Raw genomic sequence first — 25431 nt, 5'->3', positions numbered from 1 at the left:
CTTGTCTTTGGAAAGGGCACAAGACTTTCTGTGACTGCAAGTAAGTGTTGTGGCCATCTCTCGTTTTTCAGCCATTGTTTCTTTCCTTAAATAATTTTCAGTGTACCTAGGAATGCTTTTGCCCCTAAAAAGAAAATCTGTTAGGAGGTGGGAAATCAGTACTAAGCAGAAAGACAAACAGGTTACTCTGGCATAATCCAAAAGCCAACCAGACTGTCATGTGCAAGCACTTGTAACCCACCCTGCCCTCCGTGCCTGCAGCTTGCTCGGACCATATAGCCTGGCCCAGCTCTCTCCTCTGATCCCAGGGGACCAACACCTTAGGCCGGAGAACCTGAGACTCCTTAGCTTGGGGAACACAGGAAGACTTATCTGAGATCCAAGACCATTTTTTTTTTAATACATTGTGTGTTTGTATTTAATGTTGTTATTAATTTTAATCTGAGTAATACATGAAAATTTCTTATTGTAGAAACCATTCAAATTATAGCTAAAACCAATATTCACCTAACCCCCTTCCTTTACTATCAGTTTCCTTCCTGAAGGTGACCACTGGGACTGGCTAGGTGTGTTGTGATGAGTTTCTATTTAGAGTATGTTGACATGAAATCTCCTGTCTTCAAGGAGGGAAGCTGGAGACGTAAAGGACTCAAACTGCAGTTTGCAGATTTCAGTTAGATATAAGGAACAGTTGTTTGAATGCAAAGGCTGTCAGCAAAGGAGAGTGACCTTCCAAGGAGCTCTTACAGATTAATAGGTCTTTGGTCAGAGAGCACCTTGTTTGAAGAGAGGAGGATGGACTGGATGACCTCTGAAATCCAGCGGGGTCTCTGCAGGACTCCGTGGCAAGCCTCTGTAACCACGCTTCTCTTTTGCCTGTCATCGGGTCATTGTTACAGTCTGAGCCTTTGTCGGCACTGCCTCTGTTGTGAGTGGTTCGATTCTTTCAGCATCTGCAGGGTTTTTGCAAAGAAAGGAAACTCTGTGCATACTCTGGGAGTTACCAATTCACTTTCGGGAAGGGCACCAAACTCTTGGTCACACCAAGTAAGTTCTTCTTTCTGGCTAATTATTCTTCACAAGAAGACTGTCTTCCATCAGGCAGAAGCTGTCAAAATACAGGTGGTGTTTTCTTTGCTTGGTTTTTGTTGGGTGGTTTGTGATACCAGTTGGAAAACAAGGTTATTAATGCACATATTCCCTGGGGCACTGTACTTAGCTTTTAATATCTATGTAGTCTCTCCCTGAGAAAAATATGTGAGCCTCCATGAGGAGGAAGTTCCAGTGAATGTAGGGGGGTGGAGGGAAATGGCAGGAATCAGATGAAAATAGACAAAGGGCCTACAGGAATAACAAACAAGATGGGATCCCAGGAGACCAAGCAGTAGCCACTTTGAGTGAATTTCTCAGGGGCTGCCCCTGCCAAGGCCCATTTCTTCAAGGAAAACTATGGCAAAGAGCATCAGGCTGGGAAGTTGCTAGTTATTAGCATTCATCCCATGTTCTAACCTAATTACAAGAAGACTGTTTTGGCCATGGGCAGTCATTGCAGGTTTTATTTTCCCGCTTCCCTCTTCCACCTACACCTGTCTTCCTAGAGGCCCCAGTCAAGGTTATTGCAATAGCACTGAACACTGTGTAACACCAACACAGGCAAATTAAACTTTGGAGTCGGAACCACGCTCACCGTGAAGCCAAGTAAGTTATATTCTCCTTTGGCTGGGCCTTTAGGGGCAATCAATCAAATCATTAGTTTGAAAAATACTTTAATCCTATGCATCTGCTTGGGCTCTTTATTAACATTCTTTCCCCAGGACAAAGGGAGGTGATTCCCTTCTCTGCTTTAAATGAGATGTGCGCGCACACAGAGCCATGTGCTCTGGCTCATGGTGAGGAGCCCTTAGGAGTATATACAACAGTTCCAAAGTAATAGAGATATAAACAATAATTGAGCCAATGAGAATATCAGGAAGGACCTCTAGAGAGGACCCAGTGCCCCACCATCCCTGACTTGGTTTTGCTGCACACTCCCCGGCCATATGGGATATGCTTTGGCTCCGTCTGATGGTGTAGGGAAGGAAATTCCTCAAGTTCTCTCTGGAATTCCAAAATTTAGCAACCCTTGCTGCCAGATAGTACTTTTTTACATCTAACTTTGACCACTACCTCCTAGGCCCACTGCAATTTAAATCTCTGAAAAGAGCCACTAGAACTTTGGGCATCTAGTTTGAGAACAACATTTCTACCATAGAACATGAAACTCAGCACTGAGTCGTCTTCTGCAGTGTCTCTGAGATGTCATGTGTCCCCTCCAGATGTTGTGAAGCCACTGATTATAGATTAGGCAGTACAGGATGAGCTTAGAAGACAGAAAAGGCTAAATTCAAGTCCTAGCTCCACTACTTTACTAGCTGTGTGACCCTGAGCAAGTTACTTAACTTCTCTGAGCCTCAGTTTCCCCATTCATAAAACAAGGGTAAAATATACCTACTTGTTGAGTTATTGTAAGGATGAAATAAAATAATATAGCTAAAGTATTTAGCATAGTGCCCAAAACACGGGAAGAGCTTATTAAACCCTGGCTATTAATAATGATGATAAACATCATCTCCAACCCACAGTAGAGCTTTTCTTTCACCCTTCGGGCTCTTCTGTCAGGCTCTGTCATGCATCAGAAGAAATGCTGGCATGGGGGTGCTGGAGGAGGGTGGAGAATGTCAGCCTGTTCTGTGAAGTTCTTCACCTGGGATTTGAAAGTGTCTCAGTGGAAATAGAAAGCATTGTGGATAATTTAAATACCGAGGCAGGAGAGCAGCTTCTACAGAGAGCTGCATGGCTGGAACAGGGACTCTGCTCACAGCACCACTGGGTGAGCGTTGCAGAAACTGAAACCCTGCACCACCCTCTCACCATGCTGACAAGTGTGACTTCCTCCAAACCCGGAGCCCCTTCCCAAGACACGTGGAAGGACAGGGACAGAGAAAGGCTAGAAGCTTCACAGGGAAGACAACCTATCCCCAAGCTGTCCTTTGGCTCCTCTGGATAGTGAAGTTCATGAGCAATATGGGCTTGAAAATAGCTCCTAAAAGACACTCTCAGACCCAGAAATGAAGGATCAATAAGGTCTATAGAGGCAAATTGGGGCAGTTAATATTGAAGAAAAGAGATCAAGGGTAAGGTGGGCATTGAGTCACATATCTAAATCTGAGGAAGCGGGCATTAAATAAAAGCTGGAGGGGCTGTATTTTCCAGCTCCACCAGGATTCAGACCACAGGATGCAGCTAACAGTGCAAAAATAAGGGAGTGAGGTTAGTGGTAAAACCTTCCTAATAGGTTTTTGAACAGTGAAAATGAGCTGTCAGGAGTGGTTGCCAGAGCACTTTCTCTAGAGAGTTTTTGAAAGGAGATAAACACCCTCCTATCAGGGGTGATTGAAGTGCAGCCCTCCTTGTAGGCAGAAAGAGAAATGAGAGAACCTCTTTAAGCCTCTTCCCAGTCCCTCTGTGGGGAAAAAAAAAAAAAAAAAAAAAAAAAACAACTCTGACTCATTAATGCCTAGCTACATCCTTTGGGAAACCAGGGTTGCTGGGTTAAGGTTTGAAACTTTTGTTTGGCATGTCCCAAACGCCCTTTGTTCTCAGGACTGGATAGAACAAAGGGGCTACCTTCTTCACCCTAGAGCTAAAAACATAGGTTTCTGGGTCCTGGGTCGTTTGTAGTGTTGAGATGGGGCTAGGGGGAGCCCTGGGAGGTTTTTGCAGAGCCCAGAGGCACTGTGGGAATAACTACGGCCAAGGTTTGATCTTCGGTGGTGGAACCAAATTGTCTGTGCTGCCCTGTAAGTACAGTCAGGTGGCGGTGGGAATAAGCCTGAGGGGCTTGAGGCCTGGGTGAGCTCAGGAGCCCGGATGGAGCAGGAGGAAGAAAGGGAGTGACAACAGAACCTGAGGACAAGAAAGAGTGAGAGGGATAGCTTCTTCAGGCAGGAAAATCGCAGGCCTGTGTGCATAACGCTGGAGGAAATACACTGGAGGTTTCCCTCCTCAGGAAGGCTTTGTGTAGGGGAAAGCTGAGTTGGCAGGTTTTTGATGCTGAGATAATCATTGTGGGAAGGACAAGGCTTCTCCTTCATCTTTGGGAATGGGACAAGGCTGCTTGTCAAGCCAAGTAAGTGGCATATGACTTTAAATTGTGCTCTGAATATGATTATCTCCAAAAGGCAGACCTGCGCTCTTTTCCACTGGGGCCTCCTTGGGTCAGAACATTAAAGGCTCTGAGCGGACCAAGGCCCAGTGCCCGGTCATCTTCCTCATCCTTGAAGGAGCTCTGGAAGGTGTGGAGGGGAAGATGTCCACCAAGATCCCACCCATTCCCTGGCCTTAGGGTCTGTCCACTCTCTCAAACTTCCAATAAATGAAACCATCTTGGGCAAGTCTTCCTCAGAAGGAGATTCCAGTAGTTATCCCCATTTCACAAACCTAAAAACTGAAGCAAGTAGAGGTCAGCGATTGATATAGTTCCAACAGGAACGGAACTCAGGCATCCTAGGATAACTTTTTCCAGGAGAATTGTGAATTCGAAGCACCAGGTTACTTAAATGAGAAGGCAGCTGTGGTAGCTGAAGTTGGAGCTCCACTGGTGTACTGGGTTTGGCACTAGGTAGATTTGGCTCCTAAACATGGAGTTTTGTCACTGCAGAATCCAGAGTGAGGGCCCAGCTTCATTAACCCCAGCTGCCCAGGAATTGCAGCTCTCGGCACAAGTCACCCTTGGTGCCTTGAAAGAAGAGGAATTACGAGAGAAGTGGGGGAAAAGTTTATATCTTATATCATGCAGTTACCTCGTTTTGCAGCAAGATTGTTTCCCCATGAGCAGTTTGTCTTCATTTAGCAGCTGTCTTCTCTGAGGAAGCCATTTTGTAGAGGTGTTTGTCACAGTGTGACAATCAGCGGCAACTGGGGGAAATTGAATTTTGGAGCAGGGACCCAGATTGTGGTCACCGCAGGTAAGCCTGGTTCCCTGGAGTCTCACCTGCCCTTAATTTTAACCCCTGTGTGCCAAGTATTTCTAGCTTAGACCGTGAGAAATATATTCGAAAGGAAGCCATTTCCCTGAACAGCAATACTCAGAGGTATTAAGCAAAAATGAAAGATCAATTTGGTGTTAAATAGAAACATTTTTGGATATACAAGAATTCTCATTATTCTCTACCAGTCCCTTGTGTAAGTACCTTATGCCCTTTATATGGAAAAAAGAAAGTTACAATAATAAGTATAGCCATGATTCATGCTGCAGGGTGGGAGAGAGCTTCTGTGGAGTTTGGGGTGGAGGATTAGAAATGTGTTCAGGAAGATTGGATGTGTTCTTGACAGGATATGTAACACAGTGTGAATTATAACCAGGGAGGAAAGCTTATCTTCGGACAGGGAACTGAGTTATCTGTGAAGCCCAGTAAGTATAAAAGTATATCCTTGGATTAAGCCGTGTCTGTGGATTAAGGGCTGATTTAGGCCCAATTATACACTGTATGAAGAATGTTTGGAAAAAGTGAATGAGCATCACATAGAAGGAGGACAAAATCTCTCTGGCTCAGAGCTGATGTCTCAGTACACAGTGGGCCACATAAGGGGGTCTCTGGGAATTGCTCCCAGAATGTATGTGGTGGGACTAAAGAAATGTGACTGATTCCTGGGGGTGCCGGTGAGGATCTGTAGCCCTGGATTTGTATAGTAATCAGTGATAAGACTTCTAATTCCTTAACAAGCCTCTAAGGCACTATTCTCTTTGGCTAAGATTATGTCAGTTTGGAGAAGAAACCTTGTAAATAATGAGTATTGACCAAAATAACTGTGATTAACCTCTCTCAAAGTCTGAAAAATCACTTTAAAAAATGAAAGTTTATTCATAAGTACTGTGGGACACTTTCTGTTTCTGAGACGTTAGGCAAAAAATTTGTTCAAAATAGCCTCATGGAGCAAAGAGAACCCTTTAAACCATCCTTTCTGACTGTCTCCATTTATGAGGAAACTGAGGCTGAAGTAAGAGACCGATCATGCCCTATAGCCTGTTTATGGCTGAGCTAAGAATAGTACTTAAGTCTCCCGTTTGCTAAACCTATCTCTATCATTAATTTTCCTGGCCTGAAGTTTGAGGAGTCCACAGGACTCACCTGATAAATATTTTTGTTCATCTACTCCATATCAGGCTCAGGGCTCAAACCAGGGACCTATCAGGGAACAAACTCAGAGTACTATTGCCCTAAAGGAACTTGGATTCTCGAGGTGGATCCCATTTGTTCTCTCTGGTATGATGGTCAATTTCCTGATCCCTCTTGGGCATGACCCTTTTATACCATCCTCACTACCTTAGGAAATGTTAAAATTGATATCTGTTGCAGTTTTTAAGTCTTTTAGCAACTAAATCAACATAGGAACCACTTTAGTCATGATAAAGGAAATGGCCCAAAAGTGAAGTGGAAACTAGAAATTTCTCTGATAATTTGATTATAAAATTACTTTATCTCTGTCAAACTAATGGCCATATTAACTGGGTAACACCATCTCTATGCCTCATTTAGATCCTATAAACTTGGTCTAAGGAGGACTCACAGATTTGGGAAGTTTCCTGGTGGTATAACCCAGTGATGTCCAGAGTGGAGGGGAAATATTTCTGTCCTGGGCTTTGTGAGTCTCCTTAGAGGAAAAAATAGGAACACTAGTTTAACATCTAAAATAGGAAAGCACTTGCTCTACATCTATACCAAAAGTATGCTTGATACTTAGAACTCTGTAGTAGAAAGTGGGAAGCAAAGATTTCCTGAAAGAAAGTGAGAACGTAAAGATATGCAGTTTGGTTACTCCGGACCAGACCTAGATTGACAGTAATACAGGCTTAATTCACAAAGTAATTGCCAACTCTTTATTCTGCGCTCTGCCCTTCTGGGTTATTCAGCCTGGTATTTGTTGTTGGGCATATCACAGTGTTTCTTCTGGCAAGTGACCTTTGGATCCGGGACCCAACTGACTGTTGTACCTGGTAAGCCACCACAATTAGACACTATTTGGACTGATTTATTAATCTATAAGTGTGTAATATACATATGTATAACTTAATGGGCCTGGGTTTGAGGGTGGGAGAGAGACATTAACAAAGCATATTTAAAAGGTACTGTATGAAGAGACTTACTTATTAAAGACCAAAGAGAAAAAGAAAGCTTAGTGCTAAGACTGAAATAAGAGCTGATGAAAAGGGCTGGGGAAAAAATCTCTCCTAACCTGAAGAATTGCTGAATGATAGGAACAGGCTCCTTAAAGAGAACCTCTTTTTCTCATAATATTTTCACTAGAACCAGACAAAATGACACAAGATGGTTTTACCAAGAACTATCTTAAACCAAATCTAGTTGACTACCTATATTTCTAGCCTGTTCTAGCTTATTTCTGTAAGTTGTTAAACACAAAGGTGCCTGCTTAAGATATTTAAACAAAGCTCTGTTTCTATAGCTCTCTGGTTCCCTTCCAGCAAAGCATTCCTCTAACACACTGCTTATCGTTTCTACAAGTAAGAGCAAGTAAGCCCCTCGTCCTCCAAAACTGCATAAGTGTTATTTATAATTTCTTGGCTTAGACTGAAGTCACCTCTATTTTATTTCTCATAACTGTGTTCATTTGTTGAGATTTGTTTCAACTAACTGTGTGGGCGTCTAACTGTTGGCACTGAGGCTTCTTTCCTCTTGAAATTGTCAGCAAAATGTTTTGCTCATAAATAATGTTTCATTTAGACTTGCAAATAACAGTCAACAGTGAGGGCTTTTTTTTCTCCCCCTTGCTCAAGGGAACAGACAGAAAGAAAGCAAAAAAGAAAAAACAAGCCAAAAGGTACAGTTTCATTGTGGGGGCTGGGAGAGGGGGTGTCAGTGTGAATTTTCAATTACATTTGGTTATATAACGTAGATACGTTGACAGGTAGAATGTAGTGATCCTGTTAGATCATGCATACAGTATACAGCTAGCTAGTTGGTCTGGTTCAAGATGTCCTTAAGAGAAGCTCAGGTCAAGTTGTCAAGCACAACACAGATCCGAGTACAGACTCAGGGAGAGAAGCTTCCAGATAGCCCTAGAACTCAAGGTAGAATAAGGACTTTCCTCACAATCCAGTCTACCTGAGGAGTATTTTCATTTGTAATTAGAAAAAGGTAAAGAGCATTTACTCACAGCGTCCTTGTCTCTAATATTGTGTGTATAGAGTACAAAAGACATGAGAATGAAACCAAGCAGAAAACTAAAGAAATCGATAAAACCACTGAAGAAAATCAGTTGCCCTTTTCTTGCTTGTCTCTGATAATGAATGTGCCTTCTTGGCTCATTTCTCACTCTGGTTCTTGAATTTTCTAAGAAAGGAGCAAAAAATTAGTGGGATCGGGTTAGTCTTAGCCATCTTGGTTAGTTATCTCTGGATAAGAGGCCTCCCTTTTAGGGAGTCCGAGGAGACTTTTTGTAATGACAGTAAACACAGTGTACAACGATAACAGATTTTACTTTGGATCTGGGACCAAACTCAGTGTAAAACCAAGTAAGTTATAATTGTCTACAAGAAAAAGTCATTAACATGTTATTCTAATTCCTCTTAGCAGTCTGTATTTGTTTTGAGTTATTTAGTGTTTTGAATCTCCACTCATAACATGTATTATTTCTTGTTCATATGTCTTTAAGCAGGTATAAAATGTAGTAAACAAATTCTATGATTTAGTAAATATTCTGAAACTGCCAACTCCCTTCTTGGGATATTATCCAATGTAAGGAAAATTCCCAAATTTTAACCACTGCTACTTTTGCTTATTGACAAAAGAGTATTTGGAAACAATTTAAAGTATGAATGTCCAGAATTTCAGAGAGGATGCAGGACCAATTAAAATCATATATATTTTTAAAAGATAAAAATAATTAGATGGTCTAAATAATCTATTAATGAACATTTATTGAACATTTGCTATGTGCCAACTACTGAGTAAATGCCTCTCATACTTTAACTCATTTAACCTTCCTAACGACCCTCTGAGATAAAGATTATCATCCGCACTTTCACAGATTAGGAAACTATGTAAAAGAGAAAAACAAAGCAAGAGGTTAAAATAGTCACCCGAGGGCTCATGGCACAAGGCACAGAGCCAGGCCTGGGGGCAGCCTGTCTGTCTCCCCACCACTCACGCATGGTGTTGCTGGTGAGGTTTGTGTAGAAAGACCTAGCACTGTGGTATAATAACTACAAGTTCACCTTTGGAGCAGGAACCACAGTAACTGTAAGAGCAAGTAAGTAAAAAGGAAAAAGTCAGAATCATTTTAAAACGAAATGGTGGGTACGATTACGAGCAATTTCGCCTGGGAAGTACAACGGTCAGTAACTAAATTCCAAAAAGCTTTCTCAGTTTGCATAAGGATCATAACCTTCCTGCCTCATGTGTCTCCCTCACCTCCTCTTCTACCCTAAGGTGGCTCTCCTCTAGGTATGCCTTCACATTGGTGAGTTTGTTGAGGGTGCAGGCATCTCCAAGCTAACTATATGAAATTATCTCAGGTCCCTAAAAATGGTGAGAAAGGATGTCATTGGACTGTGTTCAGATGAGATATGACTCTTTTCCAAATATTTGAAGCTCTGCCATGTAGACGAGGAAGGGGTTAGTACAGAAGACAAAATCAAAACCAGTGGATGAAAGGAAATGTGTCTCAGCCTCCCATGGAACTTTTCTGAACAAGTAGAGCCGGCCTACAGTGGAAAGGCTGCTCTGTGAAGTGCAGAACTCTCTTCCCTTGGGGACCTTAAGGCTAATCATCGAATGTTATAGAAGGGATTTCTATGCCATTTTAGATATTGAACTGAATCATCTCTGGGCTCTCTTTCAACTCTAAGTGCTAAGATCCCATCACTTAAGCCTAGAAGATGAAAAGGTGAGCTCAGACCTATTTCTTCTATTTTTATTATTTTGATAGCCCAAGAAATAGGTCATCAAATTACTCATGAACTAAAGCCCATCTGAGATTTTTACATGTAGAAGATAGTGGGGTATGATTTCCCAGGGTGGTAGTGGAAAAATTAAAGGGGATATCAGGAAGAAAAACAAAAAACAAAAAGAAGAAGAGAAAAGGAGAATGCTTGGAGGAAGGACCAGAAGTTGAATGAGTAAAGTGAAGTGATTTTGTGGAGGACAGATCTAGCCTGTCAAGGTTTTCACAAGTTCAGCTTTGGGAAAGGAGCCAAATGTAATGTCAATCCAAGTAAGTCAGCAGTCTTTTATACTGGGAAATAGGGCCATGAAAGCAAAGTTTCTTCCAATTTAAACACTCATAAAAGGATGGGTAATTGCTTTCTGATGAGAGGGGCCTCTGAAGGTGGGAAGACTATTGTTACCACAGACCAATTGTCCCCCAAGAGATAGCCTCCGATGACTTACTGTCCAGCTCAGACTGCCAGCTACACAAGAAAAAGACCTAAAGCCACTTAAAGAGGATGGAGGTAAATTTTCAACTGTATCCCCCAGGGCAGGGGAGAGGGTGATGGAGGACTGTAGGACCAAGTTCACGTAAAGGGGGCCGGCACTGTGTTGATAGCAGTTCAACCCTAGGGAGGCTGTTATTTGGAAGAGGAACTCAGCTAACTGTGCGGCCTGGTGAGTGGGTTGTTTTTACTCCAGAGAAACATTTCTGTAATGGAAATGACGAGGAAGATTAATAAATTCCCTTAGTCTTGAAACTAAGGCCATATGTGCTTTGCCCTTCCTGGAGGATCCTTCTTCCTAAGTAGACTGGGATGGGGATGTGGGAGAAAGATCAAGACAAGATCTTAGAGTTCCTTTTAAAACCCTAATGATGTGAGAGGAGACTATGCTCATCCCACCAAAAACAAAGGGCAGCCCCACTAGTGTGTGTGAGGCATCCCAAAACGCCCACTGTGGTCTACTCCCAACACTTGGGGAAGGATATGGCCCTCTACCCAGAATGGCCATGCCCAATTGGAGGACAGATTTACAAGGTTTCTTTTTCTTGGGTCCTGTGATTCTTGGCCATCTCTCTGTTAGGGACTCCATTGAAAATTGCAGTCTTTTCTTATCAATAATGGCCTCTCCATCACACTCTGTAAACTTTCCCCAAGAAGCCTCCTCACCCGCTTTCTTAGCACTAGTCTTACAAATGGGAGGGCTCTAGAATAGCTAGTAGGAGTAGAGATCTGAATTTGGACCACGGAAAGTAATGCTGATTCACAGTGCATAGTAGCTGGGAGGGACTGGGTGAAATCAGGACTAAAGTATCCTTGCCCTCTTGGGGCTTTTTCTGGGCACTAAAGTGAACATAGAGACCTTAACAAGGTGCATCCCTGTGTGTGCATGTGTCAATCAGCACTTTCATTCTGGATATATGAACTTCCTAATCCTGAAGCTTCCCTGAGCTTATAGGACTTCTTGTTTTCAATTTTTTTTATGGGTTAAAGATGGTCGGATAGACTCCTGAATGAGGTTGTGGTTGAAAGCTGTTATCCTCACTCACAGATCTCTGTTTAAACAGCCAAAGCCAAGAAGCAAATAAATATATGAAAGAGTGCAAGCCAAATACATCTCCACTTACAAGCATTCCAGCTCTGTAAAGTGGGTACAGCTCTGGGAGACAAGATCATCCTAAATGTGACAACCTAGAGTGGAAACTCATCCAAGGCCATAGGACATGTCCTTTGTCAGATATCTACAGTGTATGATCTCCTTGGTCCCTGTGTTTTTTGCTTGGCCTCAAATCACTGTGTGACTATTCTGCAGGAAACAAGCTAACTTTTGGAGGAGGAACCAGGGTATTAGTCGAACCAAGTGAGTACTGGCCCTTGAACCACAATTGTTTCCAACCTTGAGCCTAGCCATAGATTCTAAATAGATGTGCTGTGCTGATTCAAATTAGCCCATCTCAAATTTGCCTTAAAAATGTTCAGCATTGCTCTTAGACGTAATCACATGTGTATGTACAGATTCAGTGTGTATAAAGGATTTTGCTATCTTCATATTTTCTAGGGTCTATCTTCTTAAGAGACAGAAAACAATTAAGGTACTCTCCTTATTTCTTCACATCTCTTATCCTATTGTCCCAGGAGACAGAGGAAGGTGGAAAGTGTTGATTCTGTTCAGAGTGGTTAAGTGATTTGAACATGGTTACAATAACAGGGCAAGGACTCGCATTTTCTAAGATCAGTATATTGCTATCTGCATCCGGCTGCAGCCTCTATAACCATCATTCTGATATATCTCCTCTGACTCTCATTTTTTCCAATTAGTGCAACTGAAATATTGGTAACTCTTATCTCCTGGCTCACAGAAAGTATGTGAGCTCTGAAAAAGAGTTGAGCCGAAGGTTTGTTTTTGTGGGGTTTTTTGTTTTGTTTTGTATTGTTTTGGTTTTTTTTTGGGGGGGGGAGTGGGAGAGGGAGAGAAGTATTGTTTTTGTTATAGATACTATTTTTTTCATTGGGGAATGGAATAAGGAAGAAAGGGATACTTGAAAGATAAGGTGACATGATCAGTACATAAACATGTACAAAATAAACCGTTAAGACATTCAACTAGGAACCAAAGGACACTGTGGACCGAACTCAGCTTTGTAGCAACCATATAGCCATAGAAAGACCATTCAAGATCCCTAAGCCTCAGTTCACTATAACATGGAGATTATGATTCCAGCTCTGCTGAGCTCAAAGGAGTTTGCGAGACTCAAATAAGATAATATATGTGAAATCTCTTTGAAAAGTATAGGCTGTCAGATGACTCATAAATTTTTTTAAGTTACATTTTATAAAAAATTCCACTGGAAGGTAAACTTGAGGGTGACCAAGCTTAATGGACCTCAGCTATGGCAGAGAAAGGGGTGAATTTGGAAACAAGGTGAACCTTTCTAATTATGAAAAAATAGAACATGAGATTTGGTGACCAAAACTATCCCTGGAGATCATTCAAAACCTGAGATCACTTAAGAGGGAAATGTGTGAGGTTGGAACTTATAGTAAATGGTTTCTGAGGTTTCCTACCATTCCAAAGAGCATGTAAATTTAAGACTTTTCTTGAGTTTACCTAAATATGTGCTTAGTGTTAAATTTGGTTTCGGCCAAGTGAGAGAACTCTGAGAGAATTCTTGTGCTTGAAAACGAAATATCCTTTAGTTCTTGTGCTTGAAAACAAAATAGATTACTGTGGGATTTTCAAGCACAGGCACCCAGAAGCTGTTTTTTGGAAGGGGGACCATGGTAAAAGTAGAGCTTAATAAGTATAACTATGAATTCTAAATTCAAATAATTATTGAGACATGTAACAAGCTTTTTTGGAAATCTAAGTGGACAGCCAAATGTCCTTGGTTTATTCAGATTTAATTGGGAGTGGAGCACTCTCCATGCCTTCCCCATCCTAAATGTAAAAGCTCATTCTGCTAGGTAATGGTTTGCACTGTTTGCAAGAGAATGCCAACGGGAAGAGAAGGTGTTGGCATCTCAGAGTAGGTTTTTCTGATGAAACTGGCCACTGAGAAGAAAAAACTTCTTCCATTCTGCTTCCCTATTAGGTTCGCAACCAATGCCTCAACAGTGCCACAGTTTCCAATTACCCAGATAACATCCCAAAGTCACTTTGGAAGAACCTCTAACCAGGAATTTACATAGTATAACTAGATCTAGGGCTTCCTCAGAGAAAAGACATGATCTAAGCATCCACGTCCGTGGTTGACACTGTATGATTTGGAGCCAGGCTTTGATCTTTCAGGGCCTCTATTTACTTATCTCTAAATGGCAGTCATAATTAAATTCCTCCAAGCCTGGACCTCATATCAGATCTCACCTCCTCAGAGAGACCTTTCCTGCCCAGCCAATTTAACAAGCCACCAAACACACCCACCGCCTGGGTGTTCTCTATCCCATTACTCAGATTGATTTCATTCATATACTTTCACCACCTGACCTATATAGGTATAGATATAAGTATCATTATCTATGAATTTGTTCATATATGCCCCCCCAAGACTGTAAGCACCATGAGGACAAGGACCGTGTCCAAGTGGCTCTCCGCAGTATCCCCCATGCCTAGCACAGGGTCTTGCATGCAGAAAGGTTCAGTAAATAATTTTGAGTGAGTGAAGGACCTACCCCCATCTACCTGCCTTCTCACGAAGTAACAGAACTTTGTTACTACACACCCAAACTTTGAAAACCCACTGAGTTCCTTGCCAAAGACAGAATATAAGTTTCATTGTTTATAGTTAAATATAAGGTAGAGTGAGTGAGCGGATCCATGAGGTATTTGTAGTGCCTCATTTTACTGTGCCTATCAGACAGGAACTGCATTGATCTTTGGGAAGGGAACCACCGTGTCAGTGAGTTCCAGTAAGTACCTGGTTATTATCGATCATAATGCTTATACTTATCCTGCAGTCTTGTATTGCATGAGTAAATAAATGTCTTCTTATTCTTTAACTCAAGCGGTATTGGAGTTCAGTAATAAAAGTCATTAAAACAAAATTTAAAAAATGGATGTTGTCCCTCATCCCTAGTATTCTAACTACATCCCATGCTCAAAATATTTTTAAATACATTAAAGTGATAAAAAATGGAAAGATTATGTAAGAATGGGAGCAATTTACTAAACTTTGGTAAAATGAGATTGTGTGTAGGTATTGATTTCTAAGTAAAAATGGGAATCAGAGCTGATATGCTTTGCCTGCTAAAGCAAGATTACTGGGTGAAATTTTGCAAATCTTTTTGATAGAAGTAAGTGTCAGAATTGTCCAAAGAATAACACTTGGCTTCTTCTCAGCCTTTCCCCTACATCACTACTATGGTGCCCTAAAAAGAGGCTTTCACAGGCTTAATCCATGGCTTAGTCTTTATTCCAGTAATAAAAAAAGGGGGAATCCCAGCCAGAGCTCCCATGAGCAAAGAAGAGATGCACGCTAATCACATTAATCTGTTATCTAGGTAGCTCGGGCATTGTTGTCAGGCAGTGCAGTGCTGTGATTTATAATACATTCATCTCTGGGAGTAGGACAAGATTATCAGTAAAACCCAGTAAGTAGGCAATATGTCACTAAAGTAGGAGGCGTAATGTGGCTACTGAGGCCTGTTGAACTTGCTGCAGTATTGGTAGGGCCCAAGTGTCAAGAAATTAATGATTTATGCAGACTTAAGTGCATTCTGATATAGAAAGAAATGTTAAAGTAATGGCACAGAGGACAGAAAGATCTAGCTCCGGAGAAACCAAAAATAACAGACTGAAACAGCCGAGTCACAGAGTCAATCTTAACAAAAATGCAGAAAGTTTGGCTGAATGCTTCTAAATCTTGCATGGACTGGTGCATCTGGGTCACAATTTCTTTATTTATAAAATGAACATATTTAATTTCACCTCATAAGTTATTTTAAAGATAAAATAAGCTAATGTATGCAAAAGTATTTTGTAAATTAACTGCTATACACATGTAAAATATTATTTGTTTCAGAACAAAAAAAAGGCTAGGTCAGCTAGTATAATTCTTTCAACATAAAGAAAATATATATATGTCGGTTCCTAATAAAATAGCTATTTTTATATGGATAAATAACCATAGGCATTGGTAAAAACAACTTTCTCTTCTACTGAAGTAGAGCAAGTTGAATGCTACCCAAGTGAAAATGGCAGGAAATAGGAAGCCATTTTGTAAAGGCCTGCATTACAGTGTGAAATCTGGGGGTAACCGAAATACCTTTGGACCTGGAACAAAGCTCCAAGTTACCCCAAGTAAGTCTAAATTCTTAAGCACGTCTTCTTCCTTACATCGTTTTCTCTGAGATTGTAGCATTTGGAGCGCATAATGAGATGTAATGGGCTTTTTCTGGCCATCCTCAGGAAAGACTGTAGAAGGATTCCTCATCTATCCTTTAACATTCTCATACTATTGTTCCATAAGAGTTGTGTTCATTCTTAATAGAAAATAAAGCCAAGACTTTACCTGTGAAGCCACTGAAAACAAGGATTTACAAAGGGTAAAAACTAAAAAGACAAATGGTGGGTTTTTTTTTTTTTTAACCAGACCCAAAGCAGACTAGGTGTTTCTTAATTAGAGGGTCGCTTAGCTTTGGGGGCAGAACAGGACTTGAGTAAGTTATAGGGCTACCACTGAGTCTGCAAAACAAGTTGACAGAGGGAGCAGGAAGCTGTCACTCATAATGATCTGGATGCTATTCCATGAAGTTTCTGATTGATGGAAGTTAAAATTAGGAGAGACACCATGGCAGGAATCTAAAAATCCGTAACTGTAATGGAGACAAAAGAAGGACTAGATAGATATACCTGTTGGATAAATAGAGCTGAAGATCATGAGTTTGATGGTGATAAAGATGTGGGTAGATAGAGACTTCATTTTAAGTGTTGCACAATAAATGCTCAATTCTGGGTCAAATGGCCTGTGTATTATGTGGAATGTAAAAAGAAAGTTAAGATGTAACCTGTTTTATAGCTGAAATGGCTATATCCCTTAGTCTCAGGTATAAGAAGGATGTGTGGGCTTGTGGGTGTTTTGTGCTGACTAAATAACACTGTGGGAAAGACAGAGGCTATAAATGGATCTTTGGAAGTGGGACTAGATTGCTGGTCAGGCCTGGTAAGTGGGGGATCAGAGGAAAAACAGAAAGATTGAGGATAAAATGTCTTTATGTCTCAAGAAATGACTATGTAATGGAGGGTGAGCTGCAGTTTTTTGGGATCACCATTACTAGAGGTTTGGTGTCTCATTATATATAATTATTTTGCTAGAACCAGACATCAGAACTCTGGTAATAGTAATATTACTATTATACATATTTTATATATTATATTATATTATATATTATACATAATATATTTATACATTATAAATACATATAAATATATATTATTTACATATATAAATGATAACAGCAGTGTCAGTCTAGTAGGAACAAGGAGGAGACAGATTCTTCTCTCATAGTTCCTCCTAAGATTTATCTGTCCTAAGCCTATATCTGTCTCGTGCATCTAGGCTATTTGTGTCTTTGGTAGCAGTCCTGGTTCAACAGCTTAGACTTCATATCACCTGTCCTTGATTTGTAAAATAAGGATGATAATGTCTAAGTTCATGGCATAGTTGTGGTCCAAATGAGGTAACGTAATATATAAAGATTGTTAACTTGTTTGGCGTATAATAGGTTTTCCATAAATGATGATTTTCTTTCCCCTACCCTATGTAGATCGGAGGCTGAAAAGTCTAACACTGCGGGCTATTTTTGTATAGGTGTTTCCTATAGTGTAGGTTCAGGATACAGCACACTCACCTTTGGAAAGGGCACTATACTTCTTGTCTCTCCAGGTAAATATTGACCCCATCTGACCCCAGTTTTCCTCTTATATGATTTAAGGCATCTACATGTTCCTACCTTTATGGATATGTCATCCTTGTTTCATTAGCTGACCTACGAATTTAAGGTTGAGCCTTCGTAGGGGAGCTTTTAAAAATGAAAATAGCTAACAGAAAAGTTGGAAGTAAAAGTAAAACTAAATCACGAGGTCAGAATGGAGTAGAAACTAACATTCTAGATAATTAGGGGAAACCTGGTTTCTCCACAAAAAGCCTGGCTTCCTGTGTAAGGCCTGGACTGTAGTCTCTCCTCAGGCATCTCTCCTATTCCTCTTACCCTCTATATCCCAAATTTAGTTGTGGAACCTTAGACAATCTGGTGACATATATAGCTACAGAAATTTTTCATTACTGAGAAGATATGCCTATTAAAACAGAAAGATCTTTGAGAGCATAGTCTCTTCTTATATCCTGTGAAGTGTCTAACATGGTCCTTTTACAAAGTGCTTGATTAAATGCTGCTTTAATTGAAATCAAGTGTCCAGGCAAAAGGGCAAAACGGAATAAAGTAAATGCCACAATACATTCAGTTTGTGGTGGAAAGGGGAAAACACTAGATTGAGAATCAAACTGACTCACGTTTTGGTCTTTGCTACCAGCTAGCACTGTATCTTAGATCTCTTGCCTCCAGGCCTTAATTTTCTCATCTATAAATTGGAAAGTAGATCTAGATGACCTCTCTGGTCTATCACCAACAGCCTATGAATTTATTCTATTTGGGGTTTTGGGGAGAGCTTTTTTCTCATAGAATAAGTCAAATAACCATATTAAATCTTGAGTGTTTTCTAACTCATTAGGCAAATCAGGAAAATAGGTGAAGTGACAGAAGGGAGTTTATTATGAGGCATCAGATACTGTGGGACTCATGGGGAGGAACAAACAAACTCGTCTTTGGGACAGGCACCTGGCTGAAAGTTGAGCTGAGTAAGTGCGAGATTCTATGGTAACTACAAAATATATTCCGATGGTGGTGAGTGGGAGAAAAGGAAAGTCATGTGTCTTATTTATAATTAACCATAATCTAGTGTTGAAGTATTAAGATTGTTGGCACCCAGCTAAATTAGTAAAAGTACTCAAAGTCTGTACGAATACATTTTCTTTGGTGTGAAATTTAGCAAACCATTAAGATTTTTCCCAAGATATAAAGCTGAGAGAGCTCTGTCTAATATTAGAGTTTTTAGCACTAGAACTGAGCTAAATGGAGCCTGATAAAGGAAAAAAGTTAGAAGAGAAAAAATTGCCTGGTTGCGATGTAATAGACCCTTTCTACTTTCCACTACCATTGATTCAGAGACCCATTGTGGAGAGGATATTCAAGGTCATTATATCCATGCCCAAATAAGCTGTACCCAGTCACTTTAGAGATTGTGTCTCTTTACACTAAACATTGTTCAAGAAGAAGAGTCAGTGAAGTGCAGAGAAAGGAGCCCGGGGCTTCTGGTTTCAGCCTAGTTCTAGATTTGATTTGGCCTCAACTGATAGTATGACATTGAACAAACCATTGCTCCTCTGTGGACCTTATACTCCTCCAGTGTGAGATGCAAAGGTTGAAAACCTCAAAATCTGTGGTCTGGGATCTTACTCCTATACAGCCCCAGATTTTATATGACTCAATGGACTTTTATGGTTATTTCATAAACAAATTCTATTACCCTAAGAAAATAACCTCGTTAATCAATAATCTAACAACATAGAAATAATAACCACCTTCTCAGGCCTATGAAGTATATGATGCTAAGTGCAAGGCATATGGTATTGCTTGTTTTCAAACAACTCTATGGGGCAGCAGGTAGTATCCCTATTTTACAGAAGATGAAACTGAGGCTCAGAGAAATAATGGTCCAAGATCCCAAGATTAGTGAGTGACAAGTTCTAGATTCAAACCAGGGTTCACCTGCTTGGTCTCAAAGCCTTGCTCTTTCTACGACGTCATGTCACAGACTCTGTGCCAGGACTTATTTAGAAATGAGAGATGATCCCAATCACAGTAAGTAAGGAAATACGTGGAATTTATCTCTTGTATTCTTAGATATTGTCATGGCTTAGAGATAGAGCTTTGGAAAATCTTGACTTGAATGCCTCAAATAAAGAATTCTCTTTCTTTATTAATGAAGAAACAAAAAGTACAAGGGCTACTGGGAGCATTTACCCCAATAGAAAGAGGAGAGAGAGAAGCTGGCAGCAGCCACTTTCTTGTTCTGATATTCCCTTTCTCTTGTTATTTCTTGAATTTTGCCCAGGTAGACCAGTCACCAGTGTAACTGATCTGCAAGTACCTGACCTTTTTGTGAGTTATAGAGAAATGTAACATTGAGGGCTCTTTGGACATTGCTGGATCATAGAATTTAGCCCGGAGAGGGAGCTTAGAAATCACCTTATTCAGACCTCTTTATTTTTCTAATAAGAAAATTAGGCCCCAGGGAGTTTGTTTGAACTGTCCAATATAATAAAGTCAGTGAGAACTAGAGCTAAGACTTAAAACCTGGGGATCCTGGTCCCTGGATCTCACAGAATAGTGACTACCGTTTGATGAACTGAACTTCCAGTAGGTAGGGGGTGTGAGATATGTTCATGAACAGGGAAGGATAAGACAGATGGGTTTTACTAGGGGAGTATAAAAAAGTGCTCTTATCATTAGCACCTCCCCAGAGGTTCCCTAGACCTGCTCCCCAGCTGTGGTATAAAAATGGAAGGTGAAGGAAATGGCTGATTTTGTGACAGCACAAATCACTGTGGGAAATACTGGAAGCTTCAAAGTTGTCTTTGGGACAGGAACAAGACTATTTGTTAAAGCAAGTAAGTTCTATGAAATAACCTGATTTGTATTACAGTTGAGGGACATCTGTCTTTATTGATTTGTTGGGGGGGGGGCGGATCATGGATTTTTGTCTGCTATTTAAATAAGAAGATAAGTTAGAGATGATAATGTTGCCTTATATAGTATATGAGCATCATTCATGCAAGAAACATGTACCAAACACTTAGGAGGTGTGGATGGATAAAACTACGCTAGGTCCTGTCTGGAACTAAAACTCTGTAATTATACGAATGATTTTTTCAACCTGAATGGTCATGACCTTTTTTTGTATAATCCACACTATACAAAGCAAGATCTCCTATTGGATTGTGTCTTATTTCTTGTCACCTTCCAATGGTTTTGGGAAAATGAAGGTTAAGTAGTTAAATTACATACCTCCTCCCACTGTGGTACATGCAGAGATGCAGAAATCCACTTAGCACTAACTTGTGTGTGACTTAGGCCTCCCAGGGTATGGCCCCATTACAGGGCACCATTCCGTACAGAGATATTTCAGAGTGTGAATACAGGCTATCAGACACTCGTGTTTGGAAGTGGCACCCAACTTTTGATCATTCCAAGTAAGTCAAATCTCCAGAAATGTGTAGCCCCACCTCCAATATTGGGTTTACATTTTTATATGTAGCATTTAGGATAGTCCATAATAGAATATCATTATTATTATTATTATTATTATTATTATTACTATTATTATTATTTTGTCATTATTGATCATAACAATACTGCTAACTTGGAATATATATTTTCCTGCCATATTATTCTTTTTAGCCTTTAAAGAGAACCAATATCAAGAAAAATATTTGAGTTAATTTGGAGTCTAGAAACTTACTTTTTCATTCAGTTTCCCCTTCTTTGCTGAGGTTCCATACGAACCTCACAATGTTTGGGCTTTTATACCACCTCCTGATTATCTCTCTTAGAAATGCTTCCTTGGTTTTTACCCTAAGCACTTAGATTTTGCAACTCGTATTTGCCAAAGTATACTTAGCTTTTAACCTCTCCCAAAACAGTCCTTCTTGTCCCAATAATTAAGTACGGTAAAAATCAGTTCAGTTCATTAAATGATTACTGAATATTATCAACAAGCCAGGGACTATATTTGATTTTTTAAAAAGAGACAAAGAAAAGAAGTATAAGAAAATGTCCCTGCTCTGGAGAACTCCCAGTCTTATCAGAGAAACAAAACAATTTATATGTGAATGTGCCAAGATACATGCAATGCTTGATCCTGCACAGGATGAGAGGGCTGGAGACGGGACAGCAGTGACAGTGGACAGTCCGCATTCCCAGGCAGAGAGCAAACACGATTTACTCGTGTGTTTCTGGAAGAGGATTTAAGTCTGTTTATCTGAAGAGATGTTTGACTTTCTTGAGGACAAAAAGTTCCCTTAGCAGTAAGCTTCCTTGAGTGAGGGGAGGATAGAAACAGGAATGAGTCACCAGGAGTCTTGCTCAGTGCAAGGAAACAAGGTGACTCTGAGTCACACCAAGGCACGTTTGTAACATGTGCCCTAGCACGCCGTGCTGGAAATGATCTTGCTCCTGTTCTTTCTGATAAAGTGAAAAATATATTTTTGCATATGTCCCCAGGGAAATGGTGCCTTCTTGTCAGACATCGCAACTGAAGTGGGAAAATATCTGCCTGCTGCTGGGTGTCTCTAGAAATACACCCACCTTGCCTATGTAGAGGCAGGTTTTTCACTTTTTGTTTGTTTGTTCTTTGTTTTTCACATTTCGTAAAGGTTCTGTTTACCTAGAGGAGACATAGCCAGAGGCCGTGTTTGTTGATACCCGTGAAGACAAAATGGAGGCCCATGAGTAACTTGGGGGCTGGTGCTGTTACACCAATTAGGGAGGCTCCTTCAAGTCCCCATACCACCCATTACAGGAAAAACACTAGGGTCAGCCTTTCTGGGTTCCCAGCTTTTAGAGCTACAGTGAGGAGACAATGAGCAAGCAATACCTAGACCTTTCTGTAATGCCCTTACCCAGAGTGTGACTATGGAAACAACAGAGTCACTTTTGGGAAGGGGACCCAAGTGGTCATCACACCAAGTAAGTGAGCCAGGATCTTTCTATAGAAATGATGCCCCTCTACCCTACCCACCACCTTTCCTACCTTTCATATTGGACAACTTATTATTTCCCTAGTAGAGGGGGAGGACGTGTTAATAACTAATGCAACATCTAAGGTTCATAGGCAGCCACTGTCCTTAGCCTTTGCCCACCCCTTGTTTCCTCTACCCTCCCCTTCTCTCAGCATCTCTACTGACCACACTCCCATCCTCTATGAAACCTGCCCCTGCTCTCCCCTGAGACTTGGTTTCAAACTGAAAAAAGGAGCTCAGCAGCTAGAGCTGGAAGGGACTTTGGGGACTTCTTGCTCGTGTTGTAGGGAGATCCAGAGGCCCAAAGTCTGAGCATCTGTCCAAGGCCATGCTGAGCGGGCAGCTCAGGGCCGGGTCAGGCCTCCAGCCCCTCTCCCACACTCCTGAGTCTGAGTCTGGCAGAGCCGCACAGCTCTTGGCTAGTATGGCCCTCAAGTCCAGTGTAAGTTCAGCTGAGGGCCAGCAGCACACAGTGGCCAGAGAACTGAGGACCTTGGCTCAGAATGGTGGCCCAGGCCATGACTTCTGTGAGCTTCAGCTTCCATGTCTCTGAAGTCTCCTACTTGCAGAAATCATGTGACTTTTTTTCTCTGTCCTAGGTTTTCATAAAAGCAGGGCCCTATCTGAATGCAGGTTATTAGAAATAAAGGAATCAAAGAGCTTTGGGTGCCTTGGCTGTCTCCAGGTAGTAAAGAGGGAAGGATGAACACATCAATTGCAGGAAGGGCCTGAATCCTACTTGGAGTCTGGCCAGGGACAAGGTTCTGCAAGGATCAATCCCTTGGGCCTCACAGGAAAAGAAGTTTGGGAAGGGGAAGTTTCGAAGAACGAAAGAAAGGGAAAAACAAGGAGAGCTTCCAGGAAAAGTGGTCAGAACACCTTCAGCGCAATATAATATCGAATCTCCTTTGCCCTCCATCCTCAGAGCACGTTTAGGAGCCCCTTGTATCCGACAACAGAGTCAGGCCCTTGGTGCTGCCCCTAAGCAGGCAGGATGGTGGTGGTGGTATTGGGAGTGGCTGCCTGCTGCTCTGCTGACAGGAGTGTGTTTTCTCCCAGAGAAGGTGGGTGGTGAGGAGCTCTCCAGTCCTCAACCCCTGGTCCTCATCACCGCCCTCGGCACCAAGGCTCAGGGGTCAAGGACAGCTGTGGGCGGTTTCCCACGATGCTGGGAGCACTGGTCAGCATTTCCCTGGACTGTCGCGCTACTGGGGCAATCGGTAGAGGGGGCGCCACATGAGACAGGTTTTATCAAAGGCTTTCCTCGCTGTGTGTATCAGGAGGAAGCTATGGACTTACATTTGGAAAAGGGACCAGCCTTGTTGTTCATCCATGTGAGTATTATAGAAACAATCGAGGGAAACTTTTTAGACAGAAATACATTTCAGAAGGATGTCACGATAATAAGTCTACGACGTGGTCTGCTCTTCGTTAAAGGAGTCCTTTATTGCCTGAGAGTAATTTATCAGTGTGTCAGGTCTAATGAAATGATTGAGGCTATGCTGGACAAGGGTTTTGCACAGGGCTTTCAGAGGACAAATACCCAAGTGTTGAGAAAAGAGATGTCATTCTTGGTTCGACTGTTAAAACAGCACTTTCTTCTTGGCAGCCAAGGGGTCTACACTGCTCCTCTCTCTGTGGCTGAGGCTCTCCCTTAGTACCTTCCCTTGGATCCACCAGATATTCATCTTACATGAGAATGTCTCACCCAGGGTGCTGAGACACCCAGCGGTGCCCGAGGGGGTGGTGGGGCAGGGACTGGTCTCAGGCTATGAGAAGCCGCTTCCCTTTCCCACAGTGTAAAGTGTTGCTAGAATCATCCTATTATTAGCCCCTATTTACTGAATGTCTGACATGTGCCAATGCCCACACTTTGTCCCACATATAATTTCTTGTTTGGTGCTCATGTCCATCCTAGTATTACTTAGCTGGTATTATTCCCATTTTACAGGTGTGGAAACAGGCTTGGGGCAAGTAACTTGCCCAAGATCACATAACTAGGAATGACAAAGCTAGATTTGACTCTAGGGCCTTTTCGTTAACCATGCCACTGCATTGCTACCACTGTCCCTTCTGCATTTTGGAAAGGAAGACACCAGACCTCAAAAGCCACCTGTTTGGTCTTTGGTTGGCCCATCCTGAGCTTTCGTGTCATGGTGACCATGGTAGCCTTGGTATAAGATTCAGCATTTCTAAAGAGATAGTAAACTCATTGAATTGGGCTGACAGGATGCAGATACGGCAGGGAGGGAAGTAGAAACCTAGGGGAACAGTTTATTGACCGTCAGGTGGCACAGAGAGAAATTCATCATCAAAACTATGGAATGGAACAGGCTATTTAAAAGCTCTGTTACCAAGCGTGAAGGCTGTAATGTGGGAAAGGGCCCGGCAGCAGCGCCGGATGGCAGAGGGCAGGTATTTGTACTGGACTGTACCAGGGTGTGGACACAGGTGGCAGAACACTCACTTTTGGGAGTGGAACGAAACTCCGAGTGAATCCAAGTAAGTGCCTGACCTTAGACTCGCCAAAGACACAGAAAGTCCCTACTTGACTTTCTTATATGATGAATCTGCATTTCTTGAGCTGATTTCTCATGTTTCCTTATGAGGCTTGAACATTTTGAAATTTGAATTCCCAGCCACTGGCTCAGTAGTGGTTTATTTTCTTACAGTAGTAATTGCCAGTGGGAATTGGCCTTTTCATTATTACAGAGGCAGACTCTTTTGCTGTTTTTAGGTTCCTTTGAGACAAAAGATCTTTATCAAAGAAGACATTGTGACCAATTATGCCAAAAAATTTATATTTGTTACTATCTAGTTTTCATGAAAGGTGATAACTTGAACTTCCCAAAGACCCGGGGTGTAGAACACACTCTCACAAAACTCTACATCTAATCAAGAGATAAGGAAAGAACTTAATGCCTAAGTAATGCAACAAAAACCATAGAAAGTTTAGAAACTAAAACCGTAAGGACCTAAAAGAAAAATGAAATAGTCCTTATAAGAAAAGATAGAGAGCAAGACTGCATTAAAAATGAATTAAAATATTTAGAGGGCTTTTTAATTCAACAAATATTTTCTAAGCAA

At 41.3% G+C, this 25431-nt stretch overlaps 1 gene segment (V, D, J or C); it reads left to right on the top strand.

The window, feature by feature from the left end:
• LOC107506178 overlaps positions 1 to 25431 on the top strand; it is a 492806-nt gene that overhangs the window by 456606 nt on the left and 10769 nt on the right. Inside the window, 1 exon segment of the C gene segment in view lies at positions 17314 to 17370. Coding sequence covers positions 17314 to 17370 — 57 coding nt within the window.

This window comes from Rousettus aegyptiacus, unplaced genomic scaffold (assembly GCF_014176215.1).
Source record: "Rousettus aegyptiacus isolate mRouAeg1 unplaced genomic scaffold, mRouAeg1.p scaffold_m13_p_3, whole genome shotgun sequence".
Lineage (NCBI taxonomy): Eukaryota > Metazoa > Chordata > Mammalia > Chiroptera > Pteropodidae > Rousettus > Rousettus aegyptiacus.
The sequence above is the reverse complement of the archived record's forward strand: the minus strand, read 5'-3'. Positions and strand labels throughout refer to the sequence as shown.